At 42.9% G+C, this 16,417-nt stretch overlaps 1 protein-coding gene and 1 long non-coding RNA gene across 2 annotated transcripts; one reads left to right on the plus strand and one right to left on the minus strand.

Moving 5' to 3' along the window:
* The first annotated feature begins 734 nt into the window (after window positions 1-734).
* ATP5MC3 (ATP synthase membrane subunit c locus 3) lies at window positions 735-5,518 on the plus strand. Its single transcript, XM_030580733.1, has 5 exons — window positions 735-842; window positions 922-1,022; window positions 2,318-2,395; window positions 2,738-2,931; window positions 5,261-5,518. The coding sequence occupies exons 2-5, from the start codon at window positions 984-986 to the stop codon at window positions 5,373-5,375; spliced, it is 426 nt and encodes a 141-aa protein (XP_030436593.1). The 5' UTR covers window positions 735-842; window positions 922-983; the 3' UTR covers window positions 5,376-5,518.
* A 4,059-nt stretch (window positions 5,519-9,577) lies between these two features.
* LOC115659995 lies at window positions 9,578-16,407 on the minus strand. The gene is made up of 3 exons (XR_004002684.1): window positions 16,170-16,407; window positions 12,395-12,613; window positions 9,578-11,981 (listed from the first exon to the last, which is right to left on the minus strand). It is a non-coding gene; the product is annotated as an uncharacterized LOC115659995 (long non-coding RNA).
* Window positions 16,408-16,417: the final 10 nt, after the last annotated feature.

Below are 16,417 nucleotides of genomic sequence, written 5' to 3' on the forward strand. Positions count from 1 at the left end.
CTAGATTATCATAGTTAAGTACTAACAGACAACCTCATTTTTTTCTTGGAAGTCTTAGTTCTGTTTTGCATTAATGTTTTTACTAGAAGAAAACATCTCCATTCTTTTAGGGATGCCATTTATTTGAGATGTAATTCCTTATATCCAGCATCAAGTCAACATACTCGTCCTGCACTTCAAGAATAATCCTGCAAAGACCACCAAGCACTGTAATTTGGGGCTACGGGGTAAAACACTGCGGGGAGCTGTCCCATAAAAATAATGGTTGTGGGTCCTTGGGAGCATTTCCACTATGAAAGTAAGTGAGCATAAAAACTGATCCCAAACTTTTGGAGCAGTAAAAGGGGCAGCACTGCCGTGACTTGTGAAAGCAGCGGAAACAAAGCTGGTGCCACTGGAAATGATTTCTCAAACGAAGTACCAGGGGCCCAGCGCCCAGGAGCCCAGGCTCGGCAGCAGAGAGATACTGTAGGCTCTTCCGGGCAGGGACCAGCTCCCACTGCGGCTGTAGCGCCTGGCCCTCAGGCCCGGCTCCTCCAAGGGATTTCGCTGCCGAAAGGCCCTGGCGCCACGCTAGGAAGGCGAGCGCGGGAAGAAAACGGGTCTCGGGGCAGGGCGCGCGTGGCGGACACTTCCCCGGGAGGGCGGAGCCGAGGCCGGGGCCGGCTCGACAGTGCTGCGCTCGCTGCGGCTCCGTCCCGCCCCTGCGGCGGGACCAATAAAGTTGCTACAAAGTGACCTTGGGCTCCAGCGTTTCCGCCCTCCCCCCCACATCCGGGCGCTCCTCGCCCCCGCCGCGCCTGCGCCCCATTCAGTCCGCTCGACCTCTGCTGCTGCAGCCAGTAAGTGGGGAGAGCCGGGGATCGCCGCCCCATCTGCCCCCCCCTCCCCCCCGCCTAACCGCTCTTGCTCTCTTCGCAGAGAGGCGGATTCCAGCGCCGAGGAGGCCCCGGGGACACAGCGCCAGCCCGCAGCCCTCTGCCATGTTCGCCTGCGTGAAGCTCGCCTCCTCCCCGGCCCTGGTGAGTGCCGCCGGCTGCGCTGGGTAGCCGCCGCCCGGCTCGGGGCGGCCCTGCATCCCCGCGCGACCCGCTGCTGGCTTCAAGTCCGAGCTCCGGGACGGGGGGGGGGGGGGGTCGCAGCAGCTCCTCTGCGGGCCGGTCCCACCCCACAGGGCTTCCCCAGTGCCCTGTCGGGGTGGGGGATCGCGGTGCAACCAGTGAGCTGCTCCTGCTGCCGGGGCCTGGCTCCCCCAGCCCCTTGTTATAGGGCAAGTCCCAGCTCCTTCTCTGCAGCCTGGGGCCCGCGGTGACTAGCGCGGAGAGAGGCGGTCCCCCCGCCCCGAGAGCCAGGCGCTGCTCGTGAGGCCTAGCGCCCGCTCAGCTCCTTGCTGGAGGTCAAATTCCAGCTTGCCGCTTCCGCTGTGCGGGAGCCAGACTCCCCGCCACAGCCGGGGATCCCTCGGCACAGCCGGCGGCCTCTCCGCTATGCCGCGGACACGGGCCGGGTACGAGTCAGCCTGACCTTAGAGCGCTGGGAGCCCAAGGACACCAGCAGGCCGCACTGGAGAGAGGGTTCATTCATTCCTCGCTTGCTCGATTTAATTCTGGGTGGTGTCTCTCAAAACTTACCCGTGCCTTCGTAAGAGTAGCTTAGGGGGGTTTAATGCATTATAGTGGAATTTTATTATGACTGCAAAACTCAAGTTTCTGCTTTATTTTTCTTAGCTCTAAAACATGAGCATAGTTACCCTTTTAAAATGAGATCTGAATTATTCTGCAGCCCTCTGTATTTCACTGTTCAGCTTTAGGATGATGCTCACAAATGAGCAAGTCAGAAGCACTTGTTTTAATGATATAAACAAATGGCTAGCAACTTGAGTAGTGTGGGGTTACAAATGTTCAGTATCTTGCTTTCATTTCAGTTTCCAAATGTGGGGTTATCTCACTCTTTGTTTGTATTGCTGTTAGATATATCACACTTAACATTATTTGCTCTCAATATTACAGTGTTGTTTAGCAATGGCTCCAAATAATGGATTAGCATGAACCTAAGTACTTGACATAAAAGAACCCATCACAGAAAAGGGGGCTGTGAGTTAGGGAATCAGATGATAAATGTAAGCTTTCTTCTTGCCTTGCTTTGATGTTGCTAGATAAGTCAATGTCTGCACATCAGCAATGTTCATTGCCTTGACCTTAAGAAGAAAGACTTAGTGAAGAGTGAAGTCCTTAATCTTACACAAATCACTGTTAAAAGTCAGTGCAGTCATATAGAAATATGTTTATGGTCAAATATGTCACTTTTTCTCTTACAGATCCGTGCAGGATCAAGAGTCTTGTACAGACCAATTTCCGCATCAGTGTTGTCTAGGCCAGAGGTCAGGACTGGAGAGGTACCTTATAAACTAAATTCTGTAGCTTCCTAAACTTTCTGGTGAGCCCAAGTGTTCTCATCCCATTTTTCAAATATACTTTACTAACTAAAATATTGACTGTATGACAGATCAGTAAAAGGTCATCTAATACATTTTCTCCCATCAAAGCTACAGTCCATTATGTTTGGCAATTAACGTACAGAAGTCTGAACTTCTAGTCACAGGCTCTAGTAAACTCTATAACCACTCTGGCTTACTGTATTTGTAATAGAAGAACTACAGAATAACCCGAAATTTCAAAATAGCTATAAAAGATCTGTTTGAGTCTGTATTTAAATGCTTTCCATGTTTATTTCTCAGGGCAGCTCAACACTTAATGGAGCCCAGAATGCTGTCTTCCAAGTAGCACTTAGAGAGTTCCAGACCAGTGCTGTCAGCAGGGACATTGACACTGCTGCCAAATTTATTGGTGCTGGCGCTGCCACAGTAGGAGTGGCTGGTTCTGGTGCTGGTATCGGAACCGTCTTTGGTAGTCTAATCATTGGTTATGCCAGGTAATCCTTTTTTTTAAATATATATATATCACTTAAGTTGCATGCAAACACATTTAATGATAAACTTAAAGATATATATTGGTAGCAAAGTCTTGATAAACTTCCACTAAAACAGTCAGTGTGTAGAATTTAAATAATGCCCCTAGAATAATCCTTCTAACACAGGGGTGAGCAAACTTTTTTTGGCTTTAGGGCCACATTGGGTTTTGTAAATTGTATGGAGGGCTGGTTAGGGGAGGGGGTCGTGGCCTGGCCCCCACCTCCTATCTCTGCCCACCCCCCATGGACTCCTGCCCTATCCACCCCCCCTGTTCCATGATTTGGGGGGGGGGGCAGGACCCCTGCCCCATACAACCCCCATCCCACTCTCCCGGGACCCCTGCCCCATTCAACCCCCTGTTTTCCCCTCGACCACCCTGACCCCTATCCACAGCCCGTCCCCTGACCACTGAACTCCCCTGCCCTCTGTCCAACCCTCCCTCCCGCTTCCTGCCCCCTTACTGCGCTGCCTGGAACACCAGTGGCTGGCAGTGCTACAGCTACGCCACCTGGCTGGCTGCCACCACTGCACACCACAGAGCACCGGTCAGGCCAGGCTCTGCAGCTGTACTGCCCCAGGAGCTCACAGCCCCGCCAGCACTGCAGTGAGCTGAGGCTGCATGGGAAGGGGGACAGCAGGGGAGGGACCAGGGGCTAGCCTCCTGGGCCAGGAACTCAGGGGCCAGGAAGGATGTTTCCGCGGGCCGTAGTTTGCCCACCTCTGTTCTAACATGTTAACCTCTTGGAATATTAGGTAATGGCACACCAGGCCCAAGTGCTGAATTTCTAAGATTACAGATTTCAGTATATGCAAATCTTACGTGACTTCTCAGGGCAAACCAACTACAGCTAAATCAGTGTTTCATGTTTAGTTCTTCAGTATTAGCTTCAACTCTGAGACTCCAAAACCTAACCTAGACTGAATATAACTTGAAAACATTTTGTAGGGGACAATCCTCCATAAATGGAGGGACAAATTGGATGGTGGATGTTAATATTTAACTTGAGATCCTGTGCCTCTTTTAACCCAATTATCAGGATTGGTCTTGAGAAGTAAAATTCTTGCTACAGCCCTGTAATCAATCTTTTACTTAATGTTCTACTAAATGCAGTTTTATAAAATCACTGCAGTAACTACTTCCATGGCAACCAACTAATATCAGACAAGTGATTCCACTGTTGGAGCTTGAGAGGGGGAAACTCCTTTAAAGAGAGAGAGATCTTAGTTCCCTGTGTTCATAATTTTGTTTCCCCTATTTCATTTGTTTAATTCCCATACAGTAGTATCTCAAATCTTACTACTGAGGAGACAGCAACTAGCACAGTCACGAAATGACTTCTTGTAGAGTTTCTGCTTTCTCCTCTCTCCCCCCCCTCCAAACAAAAATATTTAAACACCTTGTTTCCATTTATGAACTCTCTTCTGAAGTGTTAGCTTGGCACTAAAAGCCTGGTTTTATTTCCCATTCAGGAAGCAAAAATATGCTTCTAGCCAAACTAGTTACTTCATCTTTTGAAATGACCCCCCCCCCCCCCCCAAAAAAAAAAAAAGACTGTTTCAAACTGATATTTGTGCTGTTCTTGGTTTTGGTGTTTTTTTTTTTGTGGGGGCAGGGGTGGGTGGAAGAGGGCAGGGAGGCCAATGTTGCAAGGTACTAGTTCATAATTATTCTATTCTCTTCCTTCCTTCCACACTTCCTCAAGGATACTCAGTTGCAGTTTTGTAACACTAAGGGGGCTGACAAACCATCTAAGGCAGAAATCGTTGAGAAGTATAGGTTATCTGTAAGCTGCCTGAATATTACAAGGGCATTCAGAATAAATCTGGATGTATAACAAACTCAGGCCGCTAGGAATGTTGTGTGCATTGCACGCTAGTGGAATTAACCAGAGAGATCTTAGGCTGGTAGGTAATTACTGCATATGAACTCTCTATGTTGATATGTCTGTCTACAAAGGCTCTTTTGGTTTTGCACTTGTATAGACAGGGCCTTCATGTTTGGGTATGACATTTTACACATGCACAAGATTACAAACGTGTATATATTAATATGCAATGTGTACACTTTAAATCTAGTCTTGACTTATTCAGAAGTCACAATTGTACGGTGAACACTGTTAACATTTGTGTGGGTTTACTGTGTTTTCCCTGCTATAGCAGAGAATCTGTAGCATGAAAGTTAATTTAAAATCCTTAACTGGCTCTGTCAGATGCATCAAACTACATTAGCATAAACTCTTAATTTGTATGTATATAAAAACAATCTTATACCTGCACGTTCTCTTTTAGAAATCCCTCTTTGAAGCAGCAGCTGTTTTCATATGCTATCTTGGGATTCGCCCTGTCTGAAGCTATGGGTCTCTTTTGTCTGATGGTTGCTTTCTTGATCCTGTTTGCAATGTGAAGAGATCTGCTGCTCATAATGTTAGCGTTAGTAAACTACAAATGTAATTGTATGTATTTTACTGAGGCTCCCAAAATGTTGATGTCATGGAAACGAACATTATTTCCAAAGTCATTTCATTAAAGATAATAACTTTAACAGTCTGGCTGTGGCCTTCATTTATTACTTTGAACAGTATCTCTTGGTATGACTCTTACGTGGGGGGGGAGGATGTTAGTTAATGTGAAAATAAACTAAATGAGGCTTATACTGACCTGCAGTCACCACAGATTTCTCCTGATCCCAGTGAATTCACATGGAGTATAGGACCCTGAAACTAAAACTTAATGGCATTCTGCTTGAAGTTATGAATGCACATTAAGGGCTTTCTCTAGGTAGTCACTGCATATGTCAATTTTAATTTGTAGTTTTGATGCATTTGTCATTTGCCTTTCTGGTTAAAGACTCCTAAAATAGCCTCTCTCTAAGGCTACTGGTGATCTTCGGTATATGAAATACTAATGGCTTTTGGAATAACATTCAGAACCACAATTAAACTTTTAGACCTTTCTCCTCTATTAAAACCATTTTGTTTCCTGTTCCCATGTGCTATTCCAATACTCCTGAACTTGATGATGTGTTCCATAGAATCTTTCATCTAAGGATCAAAATCGGGGTAGTCAACAGGCAGATCAGAAACATCTGCAAGTCCAGGTTTGAACAGACCCTGAAATCTCTTTACTTATTTTCTCTGGTGTCTGGAATTTGACTGTACCTTGACCAAGAAATTTGGACCTTGATTAAAAAAAAAAGACTACCCTGATCTAAATGCTCCACAAACTGGTAATCAATCCCATGGATCCAGAAGCATGACCTGTTTCAAACCTCATTGCTCAAAAGTAGTTCTGCAGTCCACTCGCCTGTATACAAATCTTGATCAGTCGTGACCCTGTCTCAGACTCTTTAAATATCAGTTTACAAACTAACTGGGTCAGAGTTGACTATTTGCAGGAAATCTTAAAAATACCAAGGAGTGTTGTTCTATAGTGATTCTGCTTTAACAAACAATATTAATAGGGCTGATGACCATACGCATTTTTGCTTGTCTAAACTACAGTCTGTCTGAATCAGTTTAAGAGATCACTTTCTCAAACTACACACATTCTTGGTGGAGATCAGGACATGCGGTTGAAGTGTGGTGCTAACTTAATGCATATACTGGCTAGCTAACTTTGATTATTTAAGGGCTACCACGTGCTGTGACATAAAAGTAATTTGCGTGGAAAGTACAGAAAATCCAAAAGAAGCTGGAGGGAGGGTTTTTTTTTTGGGGGGGGGTGGGGTAAAGTAGGCATAGCAATGTAATTTGAGCTGGTGTTAAATAAGCTGTACACTAAATCTTGTAGCTGTCTTTTAGACAATTATGTACATAACTCCACATTTTCTAACACAAAACATTACAATAATTCAGTCCTAGCTGCCTTAGTAGCACAATTGTAAAAGTTGTTATGACTAGCTCTAAAAGAAAATTGAAAATTCCAGTCACCCTTCCACAGGGCAGCAATATTAAATAAATGCATAAGACCCTTTACTTCTCACAGAAGGTGTATTAGGTAGCAACAATCTGCTAAAAGCTTAGATGATCACAACTGCTTGTTCTAACCCCCTAGCAAGAAAAACAGCACTAATGTTCATCTTAAACTCTTGGTCCCTGAAACTTCTACCTGTTGCAAGTAATTTAAAATAGAATTTCTTGGAGTTTTGTAACCTTAAAAATGGCAGAGTCCTGTGGCACCTTATAGACTAACAGACATATTGGAGCATGAGCTTTTGTGGGTGAATACCCACTTCATTGGATGCAAGTGGGTATTCACTCACGAAAGCTCATGCTGCAATATGTCTGTTAGTCTATAAGGTGCCACAGGACTCTTTTTGCTGCTTTTACAGATCCAGACTAACACAGCTACCCCTCTGATACTTGTAACCTTAAGTTTACTTCCAACCAAGTACGTTCCATTATTCTCCCTACTTAGTCATCTGTCTTGCTGCTGTAAAACATTTGAACATCGAGCAGGCAGTAGAAAATTCTTTGACATTCAGAAAGACTATTGTTTAAACATATCCCTAATATAAAAGAAAAATTGAACATTTGTAAGTTCAGTATTGAAATATTTTTTCACTGTTGATACTCGAGCAAAAAGGTGCCACTGTAACATGTGTCTGTTTTTGTATGTGCATGTTCTTCAATATCCTCTCTTAAAACCTTTGTTAAGCCTGCAGGCATGGTAGTATTGAGTGTAATTAACTGTTTCAAGTACACAGTAAATGAGCCTTCCCTACACACCACTTAAGAGGTTAATGTAAGTAGACCTAATCAATCACCTATCTTCTGCAAGCTGGAAAAGGCTTGGGGAGGGGATAGTACACAAGCTTTAGGAATCAACACCAACCTTCCCTCCCACTTGCTTATGGTGATGAGAAAAAGTGCCTGTATGGTGGCCTCTCCCAAGCCTTACAAGGTTTGGGGATGGTGGTAGAGGGAGGATAAAACATTTCTGCAGGCTACTGAGAGCTCTCTGACATAACCCTATGGAAGGAAATAGGAGCTAGCTACTGTCTGAAGCTGCCAACAAGCCAAAATGTAGTTTCTGAAAAATCTTGTGTGGCAACTTTAAAATAAGTCCCATTGTTCTGCTTATTCCTTAGATATTAAACAGAGGAGCTCAATGAACCATCATCTATGTTATTTACCATTTGGACTGTGATAATGCTGGGTTTGTGGGGGGTTGGGGGGGAGGCATTGTGGTTAGGAACCCAATATGGTAGGGATTGTACAAACCCATAACAAAACCAGACTTGCCCATTAGAAGAACTGTTGAGATTTTTTGGGATGTCAAATCATGTACCTAACTGATCTCAAATAAATCCAACCTTTCCCATAAATATAATCTACCATCTTAAGACCTATATTTCATTGTGTTTGATTTATAGAGGGAGGGGGTGCAAAATTCAGGTTATAATGTCAACTTGAGTGCAAATTTAAAGGGACACTTCTCAAGCTGATTTTTTTTTTAATAGAGTACTCTTGAAAAAAATAGGGCCTTAAGAGGTGGTTTTTAACAAGGGGTTTTCTTCATTATTTGTATTGCAGTAGCTCTGATCACAGATTAGGACCTCATTGTGCTAGGCATTTCGCGCGCGCACACACACACACACACACACGTACGTCCTGGCTCTGCTTTTAATATTTAGAAGGGTCTTTTTGTGGGACCCATATGAAACATTACCAAAAATGCTTGCAGACATTCCTCCACCATCATCTACTCTTTTATCTATATATGTGTCTGTTTGTAGCCTCTGCAATTTCAATTTACTGATAAATACTCTTGCAAAGCTCTGAAAATGTGCTGTCAACGAAACAGAATAACTGATTATATAACTGATGAGAGAGAAAAGATGGGGGAAGTAATATCTTTTATTGGCCCAATGTCTGCTAGTGAAAGATAAGTGTTTGAGCTTACTCAGAGCTCTTCTTCAAGTCTGGGAAAAGTACTCATAGTGTTAAGTCTGCATACAAGGTGGAACAGATTGTTTAGCATATGTAGTTAACACATGTTGTAATAGACCACTCAAGGGAAAGTGGGGAGTTAACACTGCTGCAGTAATAGAACAAAAAAGGAGGGTCAGTGGATTATAGATTGAATTTATGGCTCATTAAAACAATGTCTTTACTGTGTCCATGATTTTTAGTCTAAAAGTTGTGAGTTTAAGCTCCCAGGTTTGTATTTTGAAGGTGTTATGCAGATTTCCTTTGAGGATGAGGGCTGAGAGGTCAGATAATTGACTGAAAAAAGAATCAAACATTTTATTCTTTAACCTCAGAGGAATTTTAGGTGCTACATAGTATAATATAGTGCTATAGTATCTACTATAGTTAAATTTTTCAGACGGAAATATGATTTGAGGTAACAATGTCTGACCCATTATGGAGTGCTTACTGTCATTTAATGATCAACAAGCCTTAGACACCGCAATAAGACTATTAAATGTGAAATATAGATGTGATTTTTGCATTGAATTGAGATATTGCATTAGATACACCTCTACCCCGATATAATGTGACCCGATACAACATGAATTCGGATATAATGTGGTAAAGCAGTGCTCCGGGGGGGCGGGGCTGTGCACTCCGGTGGATCAAAACAAGTTTGATATAATGCGGTTTCACCTATAATGTGGTAACATTTTTTGGCTCCCAAGGACAGCGTTATATCAAGGTAGAGGTGTATAATTAAAAACAGTGTTTACATTAACTAAAGGAAACAGTTTAAATTTATAGCAGTAAGTTTTTTCTGTATTGTTTAAGGACATAAACATTCTAGTTCAAAGAGCAGACTTCTAAATGAAGATCCTATTGTTTTCCCCATTGCATTTTAGGAATCATAGCCTGAGGAAATTTCATTGCCCTGTTAACTGTATGACTCTCACTAATGTTAATTAGATTCAGGTGTCCAGAAACTTAGTTCTGGTGATAACGCTAACATTTTGTTGTATGCATACTTTGCATTGCAAGTAGCTTTTATTAAATTTAATAAATGTGTAAATCTTGTGGTTGCATTTTAAGGAGCTATAATTCTGATATTATTCAGCACCTGTGTTTAGCAATCAGCAATGTTTAAATTACATAACATTTTCCTGCTTCATTTAGAAAGCTTGCCCTACAGTCTTGGATCAACCACAAAGATGCTTTTAGTACTATAGTTGCTGGAATTTTCTAATAAGAATGCAAAATGTTTTAGCTAATATTTTGTATTTTATTTAAAGGGACATTGTCAACTTAAAAATCACTTTTTGAAATTGTAAGTGCTAGTGTGTTCAAATATTACCTAAGAATTTAAGAAATTAAAGATTAGAAGAGAACTATATTTTTATAATTAATTTGTTTATGTATTTAGCAGGATTTTGTGTGTAGTCATTTTCACTGGTTTTCCACTGTCTAGTCCATTTTCCATATTGCTTGTGGGTTTTTTGTACAGTAACATTAGAGGAAAAAAACATTTTCTGGTAGCATGAGACACAGACTTTGTCTTCACTGCAGTCTAATTTTGAGTTGGACATTACAAATCAGTATAGCATGACCACGCTGCAGAACAGCAGTTGAATACCCGACATATGCAGTCACACACGGCGTCAGTACTGGTGCTGTATTCAATCCTGAAATGCAAAGATTTCTAGGTACATACTCTAGAGTTAACTTTCAGAGGACATGGGTATGTGGCAACGTCTTACCCCTATGGAGATAGTTGGCAGAAATGGTCTAGACCCACAAAATTGCCAGGACACAAGCTGGTGCTCTGTTACCTCCTTGTGCTGCAAGGAGGTAATCTGCTTGTCTTAACAACTGGGAGTGACAGCTGCTGTTTTTTATTGAAACAATAATTCTTTGGCATGCCTTTGCAGAAGCTGCCACAAAAATAGGGTGAAGGTGGCGTTTTGCCTGGGGAAGGCAGGGGCTTGCTGATACAAGCACAAGGCAAAAAGGCCAGCACTATGCAGATAGGGCGGCATGGACCTAGCAAGTGCTGTCTTTCATGGCAGACATCCCCAAGCACACTAGGCAAACTGCTGCTTCTGGATCAGGGTCACAAGCACAGAGTGGTGGGACTACATTGTGAAACACAGGCCAGCAGGGTCAGGGTCCAGAGCTTTTGTATGAGAAAAGTACATTCATGGAGCTATACAAAGCGCTCACCAGCCCCTGTCTTCCCCAGGCAAAACGTGTTTTGGGCAGTCCAGCCAGCATTACGAAGTTGAAAAGATGTGCAGAACATTAACAGGTGTAAGCAAGAATATAACAGTGCAAAATACTGAAGCAAAGAGCAAAATATACTGAAAATATTGATGTGCACTGTTACATCTAATGGAACTGTACATCTTCAAGATACCAGTTTGTTCCCCTGTGTAGGAATAGGGGCAGAACACCGCAGCTACTGCTGATGGTGTGCAGTGCTATGACTCATTGACTTGCTCTCCGACTCCCACATCTAGACTTGTACATATGCTGGAAGATATGGTGCAATGGAAGTGAAGTGATGGGACTGGACATGTGGGTTGGGCAGTAGAGCTTGGAATTGACTGGTTCATAATCCCTAACAGTCTCTCAGACGTCCCTTTGAAATGCCATGTCTTGCTCCCTCATCTCCCTATCATGGCAAAGACACTGTGTCACCATCTTTTCAGCCAGAGTTCACATCTCCTCTGTCACTAGCTTCTCCTTTTTTTCATTTTGCAGCCCTCCCTTGGCCCTCCTGCTGCTGAACTCCATTTTGTGATGCTGGTCTTACTGCCTGGAGAGTACCAGCTCTTCTGTTGTTGGGCTCTTAGGCTGTATAGCTGTTAGCTCACAGACAGCAGTCTCTTAGGTGTCCTCTCTTCACTCACTACATCCGAGCCTCTCTTGAAAGTTCTTAACAAACAAACAAAAAGTCCGAGTCTCAGCATAGTTTTACATCCTTCCTGTGTAATTTGGAAAAAGAAATTGTAAACTTTTATCTCATGCTATTCCATTCACTGCCTTGCTGTGATTGCTAGCTTCTGACAGATCACAAGCTTGGTTAAAGCACATTCCTAGAGGAAAAAAAAAAAAAAAAGGTGAGTACCACAATCTTCCCATTAAGCAAAATTTTCACTGAAATAGGGGAGACTTCTTGAGAGGTGGGTGGGGAGATCAGTCCTGATGAAGCAGCAGCATTGGTGATTATTTCAAGCGTGGTCTAAGCTGCTGTGGTGTTAGGTGATACGGTCCTGTTGGAGATCCCGGTCTGGAAGGGGAGAGCAGATATTCCAGGGCTCGGACTGGAGACCTTCTGATTGTGCAAGGGAAATCTTTCCGTGTCTTGTAGTAGCTGAACTTTAAAATGGCCAGAGGGGATTTGTGAGCTATGGGGGAGGCAAAGGGAGGCCTGCCTTGCACAGGTATAGACCACAGGTATAGTGGAACTCTAACTTTACATTAACAATAATGGTTGTGCCCACATTACCTGGCTGAGATGCTATATCCTCCACTGGTTCTTCCATGAAAGACTCTACTGTGCTCACTGGAGTTTGGTTTACCAAAGAAATCCTGGGATTTGGGACTGAGGTCTTCTCCAGGCTGGCTGTTCACAACCAAGAGGGTGGCTTCTGTGTCTTTACAGACAACCATGTTGCAAGCGTGCACCCATCCTGACGTCACAGATGAGCATAGGCTGAAATGAGAACTGCACACAAGACGATGCTTAGAACACCACCCAGTGCCTCATAAAACGGGTAGCTCTCAGGTGGCATGGGGCTTGGAACTGTTATTCTTGGCCCTCCAACCTTGAGCTCATTCATCTTCTCCCTGCTCTATTGTCCGGTCCAGTTGATCCCATGATTGGCCAACAGTTTTGGGGCTATGGCATCTTACAGGTGGGCAGTTCTCACTCCAGGCCAAAGGTCAACCAAGGTTTTAGTATCATCCTTTGGCCAGGTGGCAGTATGCCTGGCAAGCATTTTTCTTACTGCTGTGTTGGAGACCAGAGATGACAAAAGTTGAAGGTACTTCTAACAGTGTAGGTCCAAAGATGCTCAGTAGAATTATAGGAAGGTAGCCAGCTTCCAGGTCAGTGACAGAGCACAGGTAGATGGTAAGACAGAACACGGGATTAGGTGCTCTGAAGACTTCTGGAAACGGATTGGTGGACCATTATTGATTGTTGTGACTGGTCGTAGCTGCACATTTTCACTGCAGACATTTAAAGTTAGCAAAAAGCAGCAAGCTAACATGTGGCTTAGCCCATACCAAAAAACATTGCCAAAACCGTATGGCAAGATTATGATATAACAGGAGGGTAATGGTGTCTGACTATGGAGTGTGTTAACAAGAAAACTTGTGATTCACAACAAGTTAATTCTCTAGAGAAGACAAAGCCCAGGTTACGCTGTGGAGCATGACCACTACCTTTTGGCCAACAAGTGAAAAAACTTGGAGCAATGCTGAGTGATCACATCATACATTTAATGACTAAAGCTTAGCTGCCACAGCCAGTCAAGAAAGCATGGAATATATAAATTAAAGAATTTTAAAGTTTTTCTAGTTATAATTCAGGAAATCTCCTTGCCTTTGAATAATTAAGATTAATATGAGGATTAGGCCTGCACATGAAGGAATGTAAAGCCTTGTCTGAATTTCCTTAAGGTATAATGAAGTTACTACTTAATTTGGTACTGTAGATCCCCACCAGTTTTGAAGTTTATTTTTTTACATCATTATCATATGTTAGGATATAATCTATACATTCATTTTATTTAGTCATTCATAACTAATTGTAACAACTATGCCATTGGAAATAAAGGCTCTGCACATTGTTTTATGGTTTAACAAATGACTGCAACTTTTATTAGTTTATTCAAAAACCTGCAATAAGAATATTTATATAACCAAAAGCATGCCCTTCTTTCTATCCATCAATAAAAGTTGAACAATGCAACCCTTTTGCTCTCCAGCCACAATAGGCTCAGAACCAAATTGCATACAAGTTACTCTTCCAGATAACATTGGGATTCGGTCCAGACTAAAACTCTCAAATCTGATTTGTCCAGAGGTATGCCTACCTCTCTGCTCAATGTCAAAGTACATCTCCTCATCCAAATGCTCACCAGATAACATGGCCTCACTCCTGCCTCTGTACAGGATCTTAGGATAACATCTGGGCATGATTATGCACTATAATTTCAATTGACCACCTGCCAAGTAATCCTGAATTACTCCAATCAGCTCTCAATATGAGATAATTTCTGACTTTGGATCTCTTATCCACTCTGAATAGCCTTCATCTTAACAAGACCTACTCTGTTCCTTTGCAACAGACCAGTCTTGCCTAAATGAATGACACCTATGAGAAAGGCCCAGCCCAGTCACAAGGAAATACACTGTTGGCATCAGCTGGATACAAAAAATATGAATACCTTGTTAACAAACAACTTAAAGCTCTCCAAAACTAAGGCCAATGAAAGCAATAACTTTTTTTAAAATGGGAACAAACTGATAGCCAAGAAACGACCATCCTCATAGAGAAAAAGGGTGATTAGGCGACCTGGATGAATGAAGCATATTTACTTTACAGATTTTCCCATTTGCACACTTCTGTGGCAGTCTTGGCTCCCTGATCCATCTAATGTCTCCTGGAAAACCAGAGTCAGAATCACAGCCCTATCTGCCCACTTAAGAATCCGAGCTGGTGGGACCCAACTTGACTGGCCCCAGAAGCACCAAAAGACTTGACTTTACCCCGAACACTCAAAAAATGCAGTCACAAGTGATGAATAAAAACTGATTATATTCAGAATCATTAGCTCAAATATTCTGAAGAGCAGACAGCAAGGGCCACACCATCTCAACTGTAACTGGACAGCAAGGGTTTATCCAACGGGCTTTGATAATGTTCATCCCTTTAGGAGCTTGAATACCTGAAAACTCTTACACAAGTTGCGGAAACAGAGACAGGCACAAAATGAAATGCCAGTCTGGTGGGACAATTCTATAGATAGTGATAGAGTCTTCACTGTACTGACTTTACTGAAAACTGCATCACCTGATCTTCTGGTATGGACCACAACAGGAAAAAGTCTGATGGCACTCTGAACACCATGAACTCAGAAAACCTGTTTTGTCGATTGTTCTAGTCCTAGCTATAATCTCTCTCTCATTTGGTATCTGACAAAGAGGCAGTTAATAAAGACCTTCATTGCTTTTACTCAGAGATTGCTCTGCTTTCTCCCCAGCTAGATCTAGGCCACAATAATGGCTATATAGCATATGCTGGAGTGGGCTATATTGGGGTTTAGCACTAGCAGTTCTTACTCCTCATCTTGTCCTTGCTGCTCTGTTCTTGTCTCCAGTCCCCCCAAGGTTTCTGGGCCAATTTGAGACTAAGGAAAGGTAGGGAACTGCATGACTAGCCTTGTAGCCCAGAGTTCTCTGATCACATTTAGGCAACCAGTGCTGCAAGCATGTGGTGCTAGCAGCTGGTAGCTGGTACATTTTAAAATGTAGCACCTCAGGAATTGGTGCTATGTGAGAGTGGTATAGTTGGAACAGGTGTGTTGGAATAATTTGCATAGTGAGGGTTCTGAGAGCCATTGAACCAAACTAAACGCTGTATAGGATAGAAACCACTTCCAGCCAGCAGGTGTGGCAGCACGCCAGCACATATTAGTTGGAAAGTATAAAATCCCCATTGTCTCCTACTCTTAAGCCTTACAAGCCCTATGTGCAATCAAGAATTATTTTACATTTTGATAAAGCTCCTTCATATATATTATAACCTTTATCCCACATGCTCTCAAAGTACTTTACAAAGTACAAAGGTTGTTTGCAGGGTTGTGTTCGGCCCAGGATATTAGAGAGAGACAAAGTGAGTGAGGTAATATCTTTTAACAGACCAACTTCTGTTGGTGAGAGAGACAATGTTTTTGAGTTTACAAAGATGTCACTTCACCAGCCATTGTGTAGAGCCCAGCAACATGGTTCTGGAGAATAAGTGAAGAATGCTACATTTAATTGAAAATAAAGGGGAAATTTAGCAAGACAAAAGTAGAATTACTGAGGATGCAGTTTGGTTGTGACACTCAAGCTACTTTTGCAGATGTATAACTGGATCTTTAACTATCATTAATTTGTATTACCATAGCCCCTAAGAGCCCGTCATGGACCTGGACCCCACTGTGCTGCTAGGCATTGTACACAGAACAAAATGATGGTCCCTGCCCCAAAGACAATGTAAATTAAATTACCACAAAAGGGTCAGGATGTCGGTTTTAAATTTCATCTAAAGTGCACTTTCTTCAGCCATTCCCCCCATTATTTTCAGTACCAACCATTCGACAATCGTTAACTGAACTAGTGACAGCTCTGAAGATCTCCCTTCCACCCACTTGCCTTCGCGGGCTCTGCTTAGCGGCCTTCCTTTCCCGCTAACTTGTTACTTATCGCTTCCGGCCACACAGACACGACACAGCCCCATCCTCCGAGCCAACCAGCG

Source organism: Gopherus evgoodei, chromosome 11 (genome assembly GCF_007399415.2).
Source record: "Gopherus evgoodei ecotype Sinaloan lineage chromosome 11, rGopEvg1_v1.p, whole genome shotgun sequence".
Classification (NCBI taxonomy): domain Eukaryota; kingdom Metazoa; phylum Chordata; order Testudines; family Testudinidae; genus Gopherus; species Gopherus evgoodei.

What these genes read in the sequence shown, in the direction of transcription:
- ATP5MC3 (XM_030580733.1), top strand. Translation starts at nt 984, where the DNA reads ATGTTCGCCTGCGTGAAGCTCGCCTCCTCCCCGGCCCTG. An exon ending in CAGAGGTCAGGACTGGAGAG is followed by an intron (nt 2,396 to 2,737) that starts GTACCTTATAAA and finishes TTTATTTCTCAG; the next exon opens with GGCAGCTCAACACTTAATGG. An exon ending in CTAATCATTGGTTATGCCAG is followed by an intron (nt 2,932 to 5,260) that starts GTAATCCTTTTT and finishes GTTCTCTTTTAG; the next exon opens with AAATCCCTCTTTGAAGCAGC.